Source organism: Cheilinus undulatus, linkage group 12 (genome assembly GCF_018320785.1).
Source record: "Cheilinus undulatus linkage group 12, ASM1832078v1, whole genome shotgun sequence".
In the NCBI taxonomy this organism is placed as follows: domain Eukaryota; kingdom Metazoa; phylum Chordata; class Actinopteri; order Labriformes; family Labridae; genus Cheilinus; species Cheilinus undulatus.
The window spans coordinates 27,511,130-27,530,356 of NC_054876.1; the positions used below are offsets into that span (position 1 = coordinate 27,511,130).

At 37.7% G+C, this 19,227-nt stretch overlaps 1 protein-coding gene across 4 annotated transcripts in view; it reads right to left on the minus strand.

The window, feature by feature from the left end:
• Positions 1-19,227, minus strand: part of jakmip2 (janus kinase and microtubule interacting protein 2) — a 44,021-nt gene extending 24,794 nt beyond the window's left edge. For all 4 annotated transcript variants that reach the window (XM_041802112.1, XM_041802111.1, XM_041802114.1 and 1 more), the window contains exons 1-2: positions 19,093-19,227; positions 2,437-2,682 (exon numbers count right to left, since the gene is read on the minus strand). In XM_041802112.1, the coding sequence (XP_041658046.1) occupies positions 2,437-2,565 (129 nt within the window). In that variant the 5' untranslated portion in view covers positions 2,566-2,682; positions 19,093-19,227. The remainder of the gene's footprint in view (positions 1-2,436; positions 2,683-19,092) is intronic.

The window sequence follows — 19,227 nt, forward strand, 5'->3', positions numbered from 1 at the left end:
TTACTATATAGTATATGGAGTAATTAAATTAAATTAAATTTATGAGTATAGTTGAGGATTTAAAGTTGTTCTTTTTAGGAAGATCAACAGAGAAAGCATTGATATTGATATAAGTTGTTTGTTGTGTTGTTTAGTTGCTAGTTCCACTCTGATAACAAGGCCTCATAGTTCATGATGAGATGGAATAAAAGCTTAAAAGCAATTTATTATTTTCTGTATTCCAAGCAGACTCAGAAACTGTTCAAGTGTACCATGATTTGAATATTTACACTGCCTTGCCAGATAGACGGCCACTTGTTCTTGTACTAAGTTTTAATCAAGTGCCAGCCTCCCATATTATAAAAAATGAAGCCAATACAAGAGTGCAGCAAACTCTATTTTAATAAGCATGCATACTCAGGGGTGTGTCTGAGCTGACTGGCAGATGGTTATGTCATAGCGTCATATCTGAAGCGTTTCCAATATGACAGTCACATTATTGGACTTCAAATGTCCGCTTTATAAACCATTGGGTGGTGTCACTGTGACTACTTCCATGTTTTCTACAATCCATGGTTTAATGTGCAGAAGTTTTGAAGACTCAAAACAAATACTGCATCCAACATTGGAATCAATGCATAATACTCCAACAGATCAACAGCTTAAGACAGAAATCTTATCATAGTCTGGAAGAAATAGACTGGGGCAAAAAGAAAACTTTTTCCAAAGTGGGGCAAATTATCCACCTGTTCTGAGTGAAATATTAACAGTTTTGTACATGATAATACATGTTCAGTGCATGTGTTATATTTTCAAAGACAATATTTAACCTAAACAGCCTACTGCTAAAAGCACAAAGATGTTTACTGACGACATTGCAACACAGCAAATGTTATTTCATACATCCATCATTTGGAAAAATACTATAGCTGTCTGTGAGAAAGAACAGAGTGCAGTGTAGCATGTGCAGCACTTGAACATTGATTGGTCTTAGTTTATATAGCCAGGACATCCAATAACAAGCATGTTAACATGTATTTTAAAGTCCCTGTAAAGTGAAATCCAAAATTTGTGTCTAAACACACCAAATATGTTGGAATACATCTATGCGTGACTGAATTTTGGATTTAGATTGAAACTCTTTCCTGAAGTGGTTTAATTTGGGAAGGGGCCCACAACACCACTGATCCCTATGTGGAATTACCCTGAACCCCTAATGCTACAACGATACAAAATCACTTCACAATGAACATAAACATGCTGTGTTCTTGTTTATTGTGAAGTTAATTTCCCAAATGTATCAGCCACAGTGGCCTACAGGCCTTAAAAAGTATCATAACAAAGAGATTTGAGCCAGAAAACATCAAATTTAATCCCCGCCTTCTGTTGTTCTACTCTGGCACAGAGACAGGCAGATGTGCTCAGACAAGAGTTCATTGTAAGGCCAAGGGGCAGGCTAATTTGCTGGAGTGCTAGTCTATTTTTCACTTGAGCCAGACACATCGCGAACAAACATCTCAGCTGCTGAAGGTGTGTTTTAATCCATATTTTACTTGTCTTTATTCCTAGATTATTGAAAGAAGCAGACTGTGGCTTTGTCTCTCTCAAAGCAGCAACAGTTTAATCCTTCCTGTCTGTTAGCATTGCAATGCTAAAGAGTGGTAAAATATAGACACGTTCTATTCCTGCCAAGTCTGTCACAATAAAAGCCACTATTAATAATCATCACTGACAACTTTATTGTGAAGAGCAACATCAGCTATTTTCAGCAGCAACTTAACACAAATACCTCAAAAAACGTGAGCGAGACATGACTATACATATCTCAGAAAATGAGATATTAGGAATATGTGAAGAGTTAAATTTTTATTTATTTATTTGTTTATTTGTAAAGGGACCATGTACAATAAAAACATAAATGCTTCCATTTGATGCATTGTACTAGAGTTAGCTTACAGCTAATCTACATCTGCAGTCCCCAATACAGAATGAGAAAATGAATTTGAGACTTATAGCTCTTAACTGTCTGCCTATCATGATAAAAATATGATTGTTTCTCTGGTAGCTTAAAAAGGATTTGGAACATAGCAGCATAGTTGATTCCTCCATTCAGGTTGAAGCATTTTTTTTTTTAATTTGAGAGGATCATATTTCTCGTGAGTGGGCGTGGCTTCAGCTCATTCAACCAACGCTCACACACCATCCTAAAGCAGATATTACTGCCTAATTTTAATGATTCTGAAGCTTAATTCTGTAAACTTGGAGATGTTTTTCATGACAGAAATTTGGCCTGGTGGTATTAACACAGTGGACTGTCATACAACAAACCTAAATTACAGATTTTTTTTTTATCACTTTACAGGGACTTAAACCATTAGGTCTCTGATTGCATTTTTTTTTTTTTTACTTAAAACATGTCTTAAAATATTTAGTTGAAGTTTATATTTTGTACAGTACCTTGCATTTTTCTTGGTGCAGCTCTATCTGAATGTCAGTTAGCTTGGACCTGAGATCTTCATTGGCTGCCTGAAGGGCAGAGATGAGCGCCTCGGGCTTCTCGCCCTTCGTACGCCCTTTCTTGGCCATTGAGTTGAATACTAGAGATGCTCTTCTGGGGCTTTCATTGAGACTTCACAAAAACTTTCCAAGGTGCTCCAAGGGTTTCCAGTTCCTCCTCTTCCTCATTCTTCTAGAAAAAAGGGCCTGGGGTCGAGGAGACACAAAGAAAGAACAATAAGACACAGTAGTGACTGCAGATGTTACACAATAGAGTTCTGTGTATGTGAGTGGAGATGTTGTAATCAGTGCTCAGACTAACTCTTTACATATTAATGCATGTTTGTGTAATTCCAGTACAGTTTGCAACAAGGAGTGTGTCCAGTTACTTCTCAATCTCAGTAGAGCAGTCATAATTACAAACAGAAACACATATTAGATTACATGAAGTAGCCTAAAACTGCAGAAGATTAAGGTTTATTGACTTGGACTCAGTATGCAGTTAAGCTAACATCAGCATCCTGAGAGAAAGACTATCACACACTGGGAACATATAAAGGCTGATGATAATTCAGGCAGAAATACTGACAATATTTCCCCTCCTTGAGGTAAAAGACAAGGATTAGTGCTGAGCTGTAGTTTATGCAGTGGAAGAAAAGTTTGTTTACTCCCAAGAATAGTAATTCATGAAGCACCATGTCAAATAACATGTTTTTATTAAACTTACTGCCAGGAAAATTGGCGCATCAAAAACTGTCAGAAAAGACTGTTATTGCATTAGTTTTCAATAATTTTCAATTTTGCATCGTCTGTTCAATAAAGTCCCAAACTGAAACTCTAAAATCTCTTATTAGGAACTACCAGAGTTTCCATAAACTATTCAGAATGTGAGTGTTTCTACCAAACCTGATGATCATCCATGATATTTACACAGACACTCAAATGTCTTCTTCATGGTTTTACAAAAGCATAAAGTAGAGGAGAATATGACCAAAGCCAGAGGGATTTATCTTCTGGAAACCATCCAACTATGTCAAAACACCAGAACAGCAAACATTGCCAGACAGTTCCACTAGCATTACAGATGAATTAGTGGGGATGAAGTATGAGTAAGCCTCTCCAGTGCATGCAGACATAATTCAACACAGCACATGGGCTCAAAATTCCCAGCAGTACACTGGGAGAGGAAGAACAAAAACAAGTATCTTAGATCTAACAGCAGAATCTACATTAGAGTCAGTGCCGGCTGTATGTATTGATATTAACAGACTAAATTTGCATTGAGTCTACATGAGAAAGCAAGGCATGCATGCACAAAATACATATTTATACACTCTAGAGGACTGTCCAGATGAAGTATTATTTTGTTTCAAAGAATGTGAATTGATTTGTTATTCATAAACTGGCATTTTCAGCATGTGTATGCACAGTTGCATGGTTTTTGTTGTCATAGACAAGAAAATGTAAAGCACACAGATAAAAATAAATAGCCAAATCCATTTTTGAACACAACTTTCTGTGCATGACAGTGTCTGATTGAGATAAAAATGTAAATTAATTTTAAATAGACACAATCATACAACTTGAGGAGGGATGGTGCATTACTGAGAACAGTACAAGGGCATTAAGGTTTAGGATTTTTTTCCCTGACAGCTATTCTTATATTGTATTATATACTTTATTGAATTGGTAAACCACTCTTCAGCAAAAAAAAAAAAAAAAAAAGACTGTGTTGACTATGCCAAAATGTAGCTCTAAAACTTTACATGTATGGATACTTAAACTCTGATGAACTCACATGTGTAATTTGAGGTCTGGTTATAATTTCTCCAGAGTTTACCAGTGTATTTTTCAAAACAGACTACTAGTGATGGTAAAGTGGTACTACAGAGTGATGTGAACAATATAAAACCCCTACAGAGGGAACATAAAGTTAGAAGAGACCAACAACACATTTAATCTGCAACCAGTAATGCCCCATGAACAGATAGCCTACATGAGCACTGTGTCGAACTGAAAGAGTTAAAGGATTGTTCAGACTAGGGCAGGGCATTAAATCAAAATTTAAACTGCAAAATGACCTGCTGCAATTTGCAGAATGTGCAGAATTTTTTTAACCCGAAATGTGTCAAAATACAATTTTATTTTTTTCTTGCAGCATAGATGTTATCCCGTACACATCATGCAATCATTCAAGTGTTATGTTTTAGAAGATTTTACAAAAAATACTACTTTCCTCAGTTTTGTGTTCTTTTTTAATCAAAAATGACAATGACGTAAAAAAGGATCGCTCCTGTCAATACTCAAATTTACATTCAATTTCCAACATGAGTCAACATCATGGATCTCTTTCTGCTTGTGAACACCATATCTCAATGATGCTTGAAGATGTATTTTTTAAACATTGCCCAAATGTCCACAATGACTAAAAGACACACTGAATACATTTTGGAAGAAAAAGGTCAAGGTCAAAAACCATCCAAGCTCCTCCTCCTTATACGTGAAGCCCTCATAACTGCCAGGAAGCGGTTCTAGTTCTAGTTCTAGTTCTATACATTTCTTTCGTATTAAAACTGCTTTAATTAGGCTCAGATGCAATTGAACTATTTGAAAACAACTATGTACGCTATGTTGATCAATTTACCACAAAAATCCACATGCCTACATGAACATTCACACCATCACATAGCAATGCTGACTCAGGGAGAGCTGGACAGTGTCAGACATAATCTGAGGAGGTATGACATAACATCGCTTAGAAGAGTTTTAGAAGTCAGATTAGCGTTGAAGCCTTCATCATCACCATGTCCAGTCAACAAGGACTCATCCCCCTGCAGTGTAACAGGATGTTTTAAAGTGCTGCTGGTCTTTTATTTATGACGTATGGAAACATGTCAAGAAAACATTGTTGAAATTAAGTCAGTCAGTAAATGTAGTAAATGAAGTAACTGAAGCCAACAATCAGTAACTTTCTTTTTTTTAAGAGGGATCCTCCTATCGAACTTGTTACACTTTAAAGCAAACATAGTGGCAAGGTAGAGCTTTACTTACAACTTTAATCAGAAGTTATCATGAGGGAACTACAATTTTCCTGACACTTTTTTTTTTTTACAGTTTTATAAAACTGACTCATTAATCATTTAAAATGTCCTATAAACTATCTGGAAGATATGAGAACTATTCAGAGAGCAATGTAACAGCTAAAGGGCTGATGTTTATGCAATTAAGGATAAAATCAACAGAAGAGCAAGCAGTTATATTGGCAAATCAGGTTGTTAAAAGAGAGTAATGTTTAAATTGCACAAATACATTGGCTACATTTTAGTACTGAACCCTTACCAATGTATTTCTGCAATCAAAATAGCCCAGGAATTTGCATTTGTTTTTTTGTTATCTAACACTAAGAAATAACCCAACAATGGATGGCAAGGACTTCTATTTCAATGCAGTCATGATGAAACAAGTATTAATATTGTGTGATTTTTTAGGAGTATTGTATCAAAGTTTAAATCTCTGGTATTGTGATCACCCTCTGTGTATTGTAATTATATTAAAAAATATCACTTCTGCAATTGCTGCTGGCTTCCTCAGCTAGGGACCCCCAGGAGGCACTAGGGCAGTTTGCGGCTGAGTTCGAGGCGGCTGTTATGAGAGTAAAAAAGGTCAAAGTCTGAGGCCATGGACCTCTGAGGACCTCATGGACCTTGAGTGGGGAATGAGTCTTTGCTCCAGGTAAAGGAGTTCAAGTTTCTTGGGGTCTTGTTCATGAGTGATGGACCATGAGATAGACTGTTTCACCATCAGTAGTTTTGCAGGTGCTGTACCGTACTGTTGTGAAGAGGTGGCTGAGCCAGAAGGCAAATATTTCAATTTATCGGTCGATCTATGTTCCAACCCTCACCTATGGTCATGAACTCTGGAGAATAACCAAAAGAATGAGATCACGAGTTCAAGCGGTCACAATGAAATTCCTCTTCAGAGAAATACTGTAATTTATCATCTACTGATTTCTTGTTTAAAAAATGCTTATTTGCCTCACTGTTTCACTCTAATATACCCAAGAACTTTAAAGTACATTGTGTTGAAATGAAAATGAAAAGCCCAGCTCCTAATGGCCTCATTCCATTCAGTTGCTTGTACAGTATTTTGTGGTGACGTATTGTTTTGTATAAAGCTTACAGATCCAACAAACACTGCTATGGTTTACTGGCACACATGAATAAGACAGATACATTGTGTTTTATTAACACTGGCCTTTTTCCTGACATTACAGTGGGAAATTGACTATTGTGTCGTCAGTACAAAGATGCAGTTATTTGGCCAGCAGAATTAAAATCGTCTCTTTCTTTCTCAGTCCTTCCTTGACCCAAATTTGGGTCCTTTCGACAACAGGGGTTACTTATTAAGATAAATAGCTAATGTACTTTTTATATTTTCATGCTTAAACATACATGTAAAGATTTTGAATAACACATCACTTTATTCAGTGGGTATCCTAATAAAGTTTGTGGAGCTTTTAAACATCTTAAATCAAGTCTTGAGATTTTGTATATGGGCACACGGCCCTGAGATCATCCTGAAACCTTAAGTGGTGCTTAAAATCAGGATTATAGATTATAGAAATAAAGTGTAGATTCTGGGCCTATTATCAGTCCCTAATTTAGTCTACAATAGAACAGCTGACTCCCAAACTTTAAGGTCAGTTCTTTAACTAAAGCTACAGAAGATTCACGTGTGTAAGAAAAGAAATGCTGACGTAAAAATCTTGAGTCTATCTGTTCTTGTACTCACTTCTATTTTTAAAAAATCCACTGGCTCATCATTATTGTCTGGGATACAGAAATAATTAAAAAAAAATAGATTAAGTTCTGTCTTCATCAATGGGTCAACATTATGCAATCACAAGACAAAGGATGAAAAATGTTCAGTACTTTCATATTTTTTTAAAAACACCAAAAAAGATCTTTTAGTCTTAGAATTTATTTATCAACCGTTTCTTAATAGAAAAGAAATAAAGAAGGATATAAACAAACTGACGTTTACTGTGCAGAACACAGACAGAAAATCCTGGCATAGTGTAACGTTGTTTTAACTCTATGTTTACATAATGTGTACCACTCTGTACAGTAGCAGGGGCCCTGGACCCTGACCAGCCAGTCTGTTCCCCTGTGACTCGTGTCTGTTCCTTCCTTTTTTTTAACCTACCATCCTTACGCCGCACTCTCTTGGCAGCCTTTACATATCAACTGAGTTTAATATTTCAACACATACAGCTACAGCAGAAGATTTCTCTCAGTCCTGGTAATGTTCCCCTGCTAAACGCTTCTGCTAGTAAGCTATTCCTACCAGAAGATGGATTTGCAAAGTGAAAAATCAGAGCTAACGCAACGTCCTAGCTGAAGAAACTATCCTGTATGAAAGAAAACATGTATATTTCATAGTTCTACTTCCTTCTTTCTAACAGGAGATTAAAATCTGCTACTCTGACAACAATTATGACAACATACTGATGCTGAAATAATTCAGATTTTTAAAGTTTGTTTTGTTGAGTGCCATCTTAAAGGGCGCCTCTTTAAAAAGAAAAAAAAAAGTGTTCCCAATGGCCTCTTAATAGTTTATAATTTACCAATCATTTTATTGTCTTGGTTTTATAGATGAATCCATAGGAACTACTTTAAGGTTACCAGATTGTCAAGTTGATCTTTTCTGTGTGGTAATAATCAAGTGGCAACTTTAAATGTTGAAAATTGAGGCCAGAACTGCAGAAGAATAAGAAATCTGCAGTTCCTCCACTTAAGACTGGTGTCAAGAAACTCAAGCCCCAATTACATTTGTGGAGCCCATGTTTAAATTCACATTTCTGTAAAAGAAAACAAAACCAACACCTTGGTTAAAAAACCAGCAAAAGACAAACAAACAAACAAACAAACAAACAAAAACCCCAGTTACCTCTAAAGCTTGTTTCTTTGGTTATAAACACTATGAGAGTAATCCAGTCATTTAAAATCTAATAAAGCTACGATTTATAATGAGGCCAATTTGATGGATAGGCAGGCTGATGGCAGGTGTTGGCTGGAGGTGGGACTAGACAAGGCTACAATCAATCACTCTCATCCCCACTTCAAAAATCAGTGGGTGGCATTAGTGAGAAAATGCCCATATTTGAAAGCCTATGATAAAATCACTGCAAATTTGAAAATACTAATTGTTCAAGTTTGGATTTTGTGTATCACATTAGGGCTGGGCTATAAATTGAAATTTAGATTAAATCGCATTGTCTTACTGCGATTTTCAAATCGCAAAGGGTGCAATATTTCTTTGACCCAAAATGGGTTTCAAAATACATGTTTAAAACTTTTGTGCAGCAGCAGCAGAGATGTTGTGCCTTATACAACATGCAAACATTCAAGTGTCAATGTTTTGTAGGATAGTGTATAAAAACCCTAAATTTCTTGCTTTTGTATATTGTATGTTTGCAATATTGAAAATGAGAAAGACATAATATCATCATGCCCCACAATTCATACCGATATCTGCAATGAGTTAAAATAATAAAAATGAGATAATTCTGCAAAATTGTTTAGCTCTAGATTGATTTACTAAATATTGTGTATGAAATAAAATTGTTTGAAGGACATGTCAGGTTATACTGGCATACAGATCAGAGCAATCGATAATATTCAGCAGAGGCTTGTGAGTGTTAAGCTGCAGTGCGGACAAAGAGGCTGGTGGTGCTAGCTATGCTAATTTTAGCCACACTTGGTAAAACAATCTGACAATGTTTTTCTCATGTGATCCATGTTTATCATGTTGAAAAAAAGTACTCCATTTTGACGTGTCTGTATTTAAATTTGCTTTTATTTGACTTTGAAATCAGTCCCTTAAACATCCATAGTCATGACCAGCTGGTTGGATAAGGTTACATATTTAGAAACATCATCATCAACTTTGTTTTTCCTTTTCTTGCATTTTATGACTGATTGATAAATCGGGAAAAATACATATGGAAGTTGAAAACTTGCTTTTATTGTGATGTGTGGTTAAATTTAGTGTTTTACTTTCAATGGCATTTTCAGCTATCCAACAACTTGTGCCAGAGTTATTTTGCATGAAGCAAGAAACACGAGCCCTAAGCAATATTTTAATGATTCATCCATATCCATGTTGGTCCTACTAAATGTCCAATGGCCGTACAAAGCCAACCTTGACTCACCGTGACGGCTAATACTGTATTGACCTACAAACTGTCCACAGCAGCCAGATACTGCTCTGCAGGGCTACACTCCATATGAATTTGCTGAGAGCCTAAGTCGATCTGATTACTGTCATTTTCCATTTTCAGACTGCTCTGAGAAATAATCCACTGGCTAGTCAAGTGAACGTAACACTCACACAGACAGGAATCAAGGGTAATAGTGGGCCGCTGCACCAGATATAACCTCGACTATCTCACCTCTTTGACATTGTTTATTTATAGAAGTATCTCTGATGCCATTTATCACTTTCTTTATTCTAGGATTAGGGTATAGTGGTGACATTTACTCCTTTGTCCATTTTCTCTCTGCACTTTCTTTTCAGGATTTGCATTTCAATGGTTTAAATACTTAGGAACAGGAAGAAAAAGGAGATTTATATCTGGAATAAGTTGGAAATAGCTGCAGTTATCTAATATGTTTTGAATATAACTTGATGGAGTTTAAAGGCACTCTTATTACTCTGCAATAATATGCTCAACACTGACTGTAGCACCTATGAAAAAAATCAAAATGACAAAAATAAACAGCATTATTAAACTATTTATCTTCATTTAAAAAAAAGGGATTTTAACATTCAGTTCAAGTCCAAATCAAAGCAGCACAACAGAAGAAACTATATTTCTAAGAATGAAAGTGAACAAGTACCTTAAAGCCGTACGCTGGTTGCTCCTCGGAGATGATATGACCCCATCCAACTGGATGGAAGACTGATTTGCATGGGCTTACACAAGACGTGTGTTTTGCCAGGAAGGGCTTAAAGATCTGAATCTTAAAATGCTGTAACTTTAAAGTCTAAAGAGCATGGTAAACAGGCAACACATCCTTCAGAAATCATGCTGGATGATTCAATGAAAACTACAATTAGTATGTTTACATGCATACTTTAGTTGAGCTACATTTAAAGCTTAGTATTTCACTGGACTACTGTCTCTGTCCCAGTATATGAGCACTGGAGAACATATTCATAGACAGCAGATATGTTCCAATATCTTTTATTTCCCCGATACAAAAGTGTTAGGTATTGGCTGATACCAAGTATCACAATACCGGTGTACACTTTCTGGACCAACTGTAGTGTGGAAAACTGGCATATCATTTTAGCCCCACAGTGAACTCAGAACATGGCTCAAAAATAGAATTGTAATGTACAGCCTCTCTGTGACAGTTAAAGTTGTTTTTCCTGCTAATTTTTGTTAGTTTCACTGCTAAACATTAAAAAAACAATGGCACAGAGGGCCACATCATGGGCTCTCTATCAGTCTTTCTCTCCATTATTGGCAAAGCCTTACCTGATGAAGGAACAGCCTGCCATTTGTTGACAGCCCCTCACAAAGCACTCTGGAAAAACGCTTTTGATGTAAGCATTTGAGCTAGCATCCATAAATGATCCATTTTTTTCTTTAAAGGGATAAAAAAAGACATTCAGTGTCAGATCAATTGGTGTGAATTTAACCTTTAAAGTCCCTGAAAAGTCACCTCAGTTCCAGGCTTGTTAGAAACTCTTCTGTAAGGACTACAAAGGTATGGACAGCAGCATTGGAACAGTGCAACGGCTAGCTTCAAGTGGAAGAAAGTAAGAGGCTACAGTTTATGGTTACAAAGTTATTTAATTTTTCATAGTCTACCCTTTGTCACATCTTGTTGTATATGACAACGTCGGTCTGGAAGGTTTAACAAACTGTGCTATTGGATCCTTGCATTAACACGTGTCTCAACAAATTCAAATACTGTACCCTCATTTTCAGCAGTATTGGACCTATTTCCAGTACTGGTATCAGAATCAGAACAACACTTCTAGGCAGAAGTCCAACTCGGTTATGGTGGGTGGAAATAGGCCTCCTTTAAACTAGTTACTATTGGGCCTTGCTAACAATTTAGCAAGCAGCAAACTGGTTGTATTTGGAACAGTGAAAACTTGAACAACCTCACAGTCTGCACACTGCAAGCAAAGTAGGAAGTATCAGTAGTGGCCAATATCGACCCTTTGGACAAACATTGCCCATCGACAAATAACGTAGCATGAACAGATTTCAGTAGCCAGTCTTCATCTGTTGTTTCTAGTCAGTTCAATCCTGATACCACATTAGTATTAGCCCTAATTTTTATGATGGATGAATTTCTAAACCTTCTCTTTCCCAAACTGTTGTTGATGTAACAGGGTTTTATTCCTAAGTATGACTTATGACAAGCCATTTTAGAAAGCTTGAGATGACTGCTGTTAAGATCACTAATAACCTGTCAAGACAGGATACAATTCTATTTACTGTGGCACACAAATGTCCAAGAGATAAATCTTGACATATCAGCTGTATCTGTCCACTTGTGTTGACACAAGCTGTCTGGAAACACAGATTTAAAATTCAATTATCAACACTAAAGACAAGATGTACTATAGATTTTACATCAACCAGATTCTGTCAGAATTATCTCCTGCTAAAGTGCATACGTGATACATGCTCAGCATTTATTACTGGCTTTTGGCTAACTTTGTCTGTAATTTGATGCTGGTCAGAAGTTGTAAATTAAGTTAATCAAGCCGTCACCTTAAGGATAATGGGCAATCAGATGTGTGACCACTTTTCATACTCCATTTTTTCTTTCTCCTTCTATGTTTGACATCTCTTACTCAACTGGTTGCTAATCTCAACAGTATATACATGTTTTATAAACCAAGAAAGCTCACCCATTTATCCCCCCTTATGGGCGGCCTTGAGAATCCATTCAGGAGTGGACTTTGCCATGTCTATTTCACAACTGTGTATCAGTGGGATTTGGTGCATGTAGGAAAGAGTCCAGAGCAAAGGCAGATGCAATGAACACTTGGACACCTCTCGATGGTAATCTGGTCATTTAACAGATATTTGCATGTGAGTGCAGCTAACAATCTGTTCCAAATCCATGTTGCTGTTTGGGAAAACAATCTGCTAAACAATTTTTACAGTAAAGCAACATTTATTCCCAATTTGATGGAATGTATCAAAAAGGAAAAATGTGACTTTATTTCTGCAAACTTAAACCCTTTGAGTGTAAGTAAATCCTAAGTAAATTGGTCCCTTTACAGGGTAATGAAAAAATAAATTTGACTTACTTAACTTGACTCAAATCACTGAGATGAACAGGAGTGAAGCCTCTAATTACTTCAGCAGGTCGTAACTGAAGAACAACACAAGTTCAGTAGATGTAATGAACCAATAAATGACAGAGTTGACTTTGTAGAAATCTTGATGGGTGAAATTCCTCTTCACCTCTGATGTGAAAACACAAAGAGGCCTCTCAAGCTGCTAATTGGACTGTAAACAACACAGCACACAGAAAAGCAAGTCTTGGTTAGACGTCATTAAGCTACAGCTTGCTACACTGGAATAACCAAGAAATTGACATCTGCTCCAGATACATATATCAGCACTGATGGAGGATGGTTTAGAGATTGGCTAGGTGCTAGCTCTTTCTGTCTGCCATATGGTGCAGATCAGCTCCAGTATGGTGGTGTAATCTGAGTTTTTCACACTGAAACAGCCTCCTATTGAACCATTTAGTTATCTATCATTCTGTAAAAGCGATATAATGAGCTCAAATATGCTGAAGAAGCACACAATCTAAACTGCAGGAATACCTTTCATGTAAAGCCCACTGGCACCATGACCCACTTTTGACTCCTCAGATTTGGTTGCTTGTGCTGCAGACAGTCTGGCAGAATGGCAGCAACAAAGCAAGCCATGCTGCAGCCTGCAGGCTTCATTTTGATGTTATCCTGAGGTATTATCATTAAAGACATGTAGATATTTCATTTTCATATATTCTTTTTCTTTCATGATAAGTTGGAGCGGCTTGAAATGCTGAATATTGCATTTTTTTTACATCATTGTCCGGAAATTTGCTTCATTTACTACAGCAGCTAAATGGATTATTGAAATCAAAGAGAGAAAAAGCTTCACTGCATCACTATAAGGCCATTAACAGTTGGAAACTGACAGATCACATTAGATATAATTGAGCATGCTCTTTCTACTCAAAAACAAGATGCTTTTGGTTTCTGTAGTTTTTAAATCCCAAAATAAATCTTTCAATCCTGAGCCAACATTTTCTATATCAGGACCTCACCATCTGTCATTCATTACACTATCAAAACACACAACGAGTTATACTCTGCATTGAGTTAGGGTCAGGATTAAAGAACAACTAAGCGGTCTTTTCTGAATCATGGTTAGAGCTTTTAGAAATGTGTTCAGGATACCAGTCAGGTAAGAGCTCTGGACAGTGGCACTGGTTTTCACTGAGAGAAATAAACCAAAAACAAAGCTACTGGAACACCTGTGAGATCAATTGGAGGACATTACATGCAAAAGTACCCCACAATACCAATAAAAAACATACAAATATGCACAATTTTAATACAGAACAAAGTAATTGTAATACTCCAATTTAACCGGTAGAAAGCAGTACACCAGTAGCTGAAAAACAGAGGCGGACAGACTTGCTAGAAGCAGAGGGTGATTCAAAGTTTGAGAGGGCCTCTGGTTTGGAAGGTTTCATAAGATATTATCAGTCATTTTTAATTTTAATTTCAAAAATAAATGTTTTTTCAGTTAGTATGCAGCCTTCAAATTACAAATTATTGCTTTTGTTTCATGAAAAAAAAATTGAAGAGTATTCTTGAATTTGTAAAGAAACAGAACAGGAATAATTGATTAATCAATCAACTTAAGCCACATCAAAATCAGTCAATCATGGTCAATATAATTTGGCTTTTTAGACCCAAAAAAATTACCAAAAAAATCTCTTTAATGTCAAAGTGAACACAGATTTCTACAAAGTAATGCCAGTTAAATAGAAATATGTAAGGTACAATAATTGATTGCATAAATATTCTCCCCTTTAAAGTGACTGACCTTACTCAATAAAGGTCCAGATAATTGGTGCTAGTAGTCTCTCAATTAGTGAATAGTGGATCACCTGAGTGTCTCAAGTGATTGTAGTAGAAAGACACCTGTGTTTGGAAGATCCAGTAACTGGTTGATCAGTATTCCTGGCTACCATTACACCATGAAGACAAAAGAACACTCCAAGCAACTCAGAGAGAAGGTTAATGAAAATATAAGTCAGGGGATGTATATAAAAAAAATCCAAGGCACTGAACATCCCCCGAGTTCAGTTAAATCCATCATCAAGAAGTGGAAGGAATATGGCACGTGTAAACCTGCCTAGATCAGGCCATCCTCCCAAACTGAGTGACCGTGCAAGCGGGGAGACTAGTGAATAATAGCTTTACCTAATGCCAGGCCCAGACAGTCAGACCTCTTTAGTGATGTCATAAGATTATATCCGCCCAACAAACAGAAATATTTGGCAAACCTCTTTCCCCTTGTGGTCATTTTTATTTCCTGTGAAATAACATATTTAAATTCTGGGCTATTATTCCTTTTACTAATCCAGGTTACATAATGGAGTAAGCATAAGTTAGTCCGAGTGTGGCCAGAACTCCTCTAACGTCAATGAGTAGCTTTCGTTTAATCAGTCTGGGATGTGGTTGTGATGTAAGTTGCTTCAAAGTGCCATCACATCTGTAAAGTCAGGCTGCACTCTCCTGCTTGTGTTGAGATTATGTTTCTTCTTTCAGGCCAAAAAGGGCTTCTAATCCATCGGCTGGAGGTTAAATTACCAAGCCCTACTAATGCTGGAAATAAAGCAGGAAAGTGCAGCGTAATCGTCTTTTTGGTCACATATGGCTTACATACAACTTTAACTATCAGTTTAGTCTTAAAATGTGTGTAGTTTCTGCATGCTACACTACATACAAAACACACACACCTCCCAACAGCATAATACAACAGACTTTCTCACCTAGACTGTGGCTGTGTGTGTTTATGTAGTTTGACTGTCAAACCTCGATTTCAATGATTTTCAGTTCACAAAGACTACAAAAGTCAATATCCTACTAAAATTACTTTTTAAAGCATTGACTTATCGTGAAGTCCTGTCAAACTCCACAGAATTGTTATCATAACATGTATTATATGAATGAGACTATCTGACTGGGAGTAACTGAGCAGTAACGTATGAGCAGTAATCATGTACAAAATCATTTGACAATTACTGATATGAGTTAAAACTCTGATGCAGCAAGTGATACATGGTAAATCAATTTTCTAACATAAAACTGTAAAATATCACTTTGCTTAAGTTTATGTAGTTCTCTGTATCTTGGTTCAGCTAATAAAAGAAATCCAGTTTTTTATTCTTTTTGAAATGTGACACCTCTCAGATCTACGTAGCTACTGACATCAAACAAGTTAAGCCAACAGCAAATAGAGCACTCTACAAAAACAATACTGCATATATACACAGTCACGTGCATACATTTTAGGCATGTAGGGCTCTAAGGATTCATCACAGGGCCCGATGCACACAACCTGGGATTGAAGAGGGCAAAACAGTGGCCAGAGTCAAGCTCAACACATGCTGACACGTGTGTCACGTGTGACACGTATGCCAGGTCAAGCTCGACAGCATCTCTTTTGCCCAGGTCTTTTCACATCTAATATGGAGACCGCTGGCAGATCTCAGGCCCCTTGGACATAAATAGCACAACCAGGAGCAAGGAGGACCCAGACAGTACCCAAGGCCCTGCTTACTCGCCACATCTACCTCTTACTCCACCCTAAAGGTGATGCCTTTTTCAAGGCTGGTACTTATGTGACATCCAGCCAATCAGATTGTCTTGTTGATTGTCAGGACATTTGGTGAGTGAAAATAAAGCCAGAGGGGAAGACTACCTTTGCAGTGGAGCCAGAGTAGCACACTTTGATTAATTTTAGCGATGATGCGTAAAATAAAATGCCAAATGCCAAGTATCTGCTTCAGTAATTGGCCAGGCCGATGATTGGTCTACCCCTACCCTAAATATATTTGTGTTGGTTTGTAATTCTACTGCAAGGTACTGTTAGATTCCTATAGTAAAGTCAGAGCTACATATTTGTCAAAGCTAACAAAATCTCTGCAATCCATGTTTTTGTGCTAACATTGTTAAATTTTTCCCAAAATTAATATCAGGGCGAGCCAATATGGGCCAACACTGAAGTCTAGATACACTATATTGCCAAAAGTATTCACTCACCCATCCAAATAATTGAAATCAGGTGTTCCATTTACTTCCATGGCCACAGGTGTATAAAATCAAGCACCTAGGCATGCAGACTGTTTCTACAAACATTTGTGAAAGAATGGGTCGCTCTCAGGAGCTCAGTGAATTCCAGCATGGTACTGTAATGGGATGCCACCTGTGCAACAAGTCAAGTCGTGAAATTTCCTTGCTCCTAAATATTCCAAAGTCATCTGTCAGTGGTATTATAACAAAGTGGAAGCGATTGGGAACAACAGCCACGAAGTGGTAGGCCACTTAAAATGACGGAGGAGGTTCAGCAGATGCTGAGGTGCATAGTGCACAGAGGTCACCAACTTTCTGCAGAGTCAATCGCTACAGACCTCCAAACTTCATGTGGCCTTCAGATTATCTCAAGAACAGTGCGTAGAGAGCTTCAATGATATGGGTTTCCATGGGCGAGCAGCTGCATCCAAGCCATACATCACCAAGTGCAATGCAAAGTGTAGGTTGCAGTGGTGTAAAGCACGCCGCCACTGGAGTCTAGAGCAATGGAGGCACGTTCTCTGGAGTGCTATATTGCGCTTCTCCATCTGGCAATCTGATGGACAAGTCAAGGTTTGGCGATTGCCAGGATAACGGTACTTGTCTGACTGTGTGGTCCTCAAATGGACATAGACACACAGACACGCCGCCAATTACAGTAGTAAGATAGTAGCTAAACGACCCTGTGTGAGGGGCCTAGCTTCCTGCCTGCACTCCAGTTGGTAATTGGCCACACTTTGGCTCCTGTGGTTAATGACTGACAAGAAGCTCACTTCAAAAATACCAAACTAGCTCTTTAACATGAGGGTATGGTTCTGAAATAAGTGAAGTATTGCGACTGTATTGAAGACATTATTTTGAAATGTGAGTTTGAATCGTTCAGAGATTAATCTTTGAAAAGTAGGGATGCCACAACATCAGAACTTTAAACTTTGACATGATAATTGTAAAATTCAAACAATATCAATAATTTGTTATATTTCATTACTACTTTATTATTACTATGAAATCGTTGAAATTCATAGGCACTTATAGTGTAAGGTTTAGTTTTCCCAACAGGTTAAGACGTGCACATTTTCTAAATTGATCGAACACATAGTTGCATATTTGTGCATTTTTTTAAGTGTAGCCTCCTCTGCTCTCAGGCTGTAACTTTTATATTTACAGGACTTAAGATGTAACCATAAGCCTTCTTTTTGAAGTCTGAGTTGAACTTACCAGTTAAAATATGAATACAATTCTGCATATTTTATGTTTGGCACTTTAAGATTCTATCTGATGCACTAATAACAGAGATTGTATTGTTTTAAAAAATCTGGCTTTGAATGTTTTATAACCTTATAATGCAGACTATTTTTATTTTGTTTATTTTGTCTGATTACTCTATGTGTGCTATTCAACAGCTCATCAATTGCACAATACAATAATCTATAACCTAATAACATGGAACCAGCCACTAGCCCACATCTTAGCTGACCCTGAAACAAAAGTGTGACAAATGCCTTCCCCAGCACGACTGTGGTGTGTAAATCAGGCCAGTGTAACACCCTGAGGCAGCAGCAGGCTCCAGACCTGATGCCTCAGTCTGGATCGGGCCCCTGCCTCCACACAGTGGACTGTAGCACCCTCCTGCCACATCACTGCAGCATCCTTTCAAAACATGCCCACTTATGTGTGATGGCTTGTCAAGCAGAAAAATGCACACGCTGCAAAGCATGCATAAAGCATCAAATGCACATCTGGTTGTACCTGAAGCGCAGGCAGCAACAGCTGGAATCTTCACGGCACAACATGTACTGTTCAGAAGGAGCCAAAACACACAGGACACGGCAGTCGGGTTGTGTAAAATGGCCCTGCATGGCGAGGAAAATCCCCACAGCGGACACGAGCTCCATCCTCGTCATCTTCGAGGAGCTTGCTTGTGTAGGCCGAGCTCTGCCACTTCCGACATGCAAGCTAATGAAGCTACACGTTCAAAATAAGACATTAATTCACCGTGCAAGGAAATTAAACACCATAGCTGCATTCATTGATGTAATGTTACCTCGGTAGTTCAAAGCGGAAGCAGGATAAAAGGAGTCTAGTTTGCATCTCGCACCGCTGCTGAGATGATCAACCTGACTCAAACCAGCAGGCCCGCTAGTCCCAGTAACTCCCAGTTCAGACGATGATAAACCCAGTAAAGACGGTATTTAAAGACAGTTTGCTTTCCCTTACCTTGGAATCGATCCTCATCGACTGTTGAGCCCTAGATGTTGAGAAACCGTGCCCATGACATGCTTGTATTTCAGGTTGAATTTCTCCCTCTCCGCTATGATCTCAGCATCAGCAGCAGCTCGTACAATGAAGCAG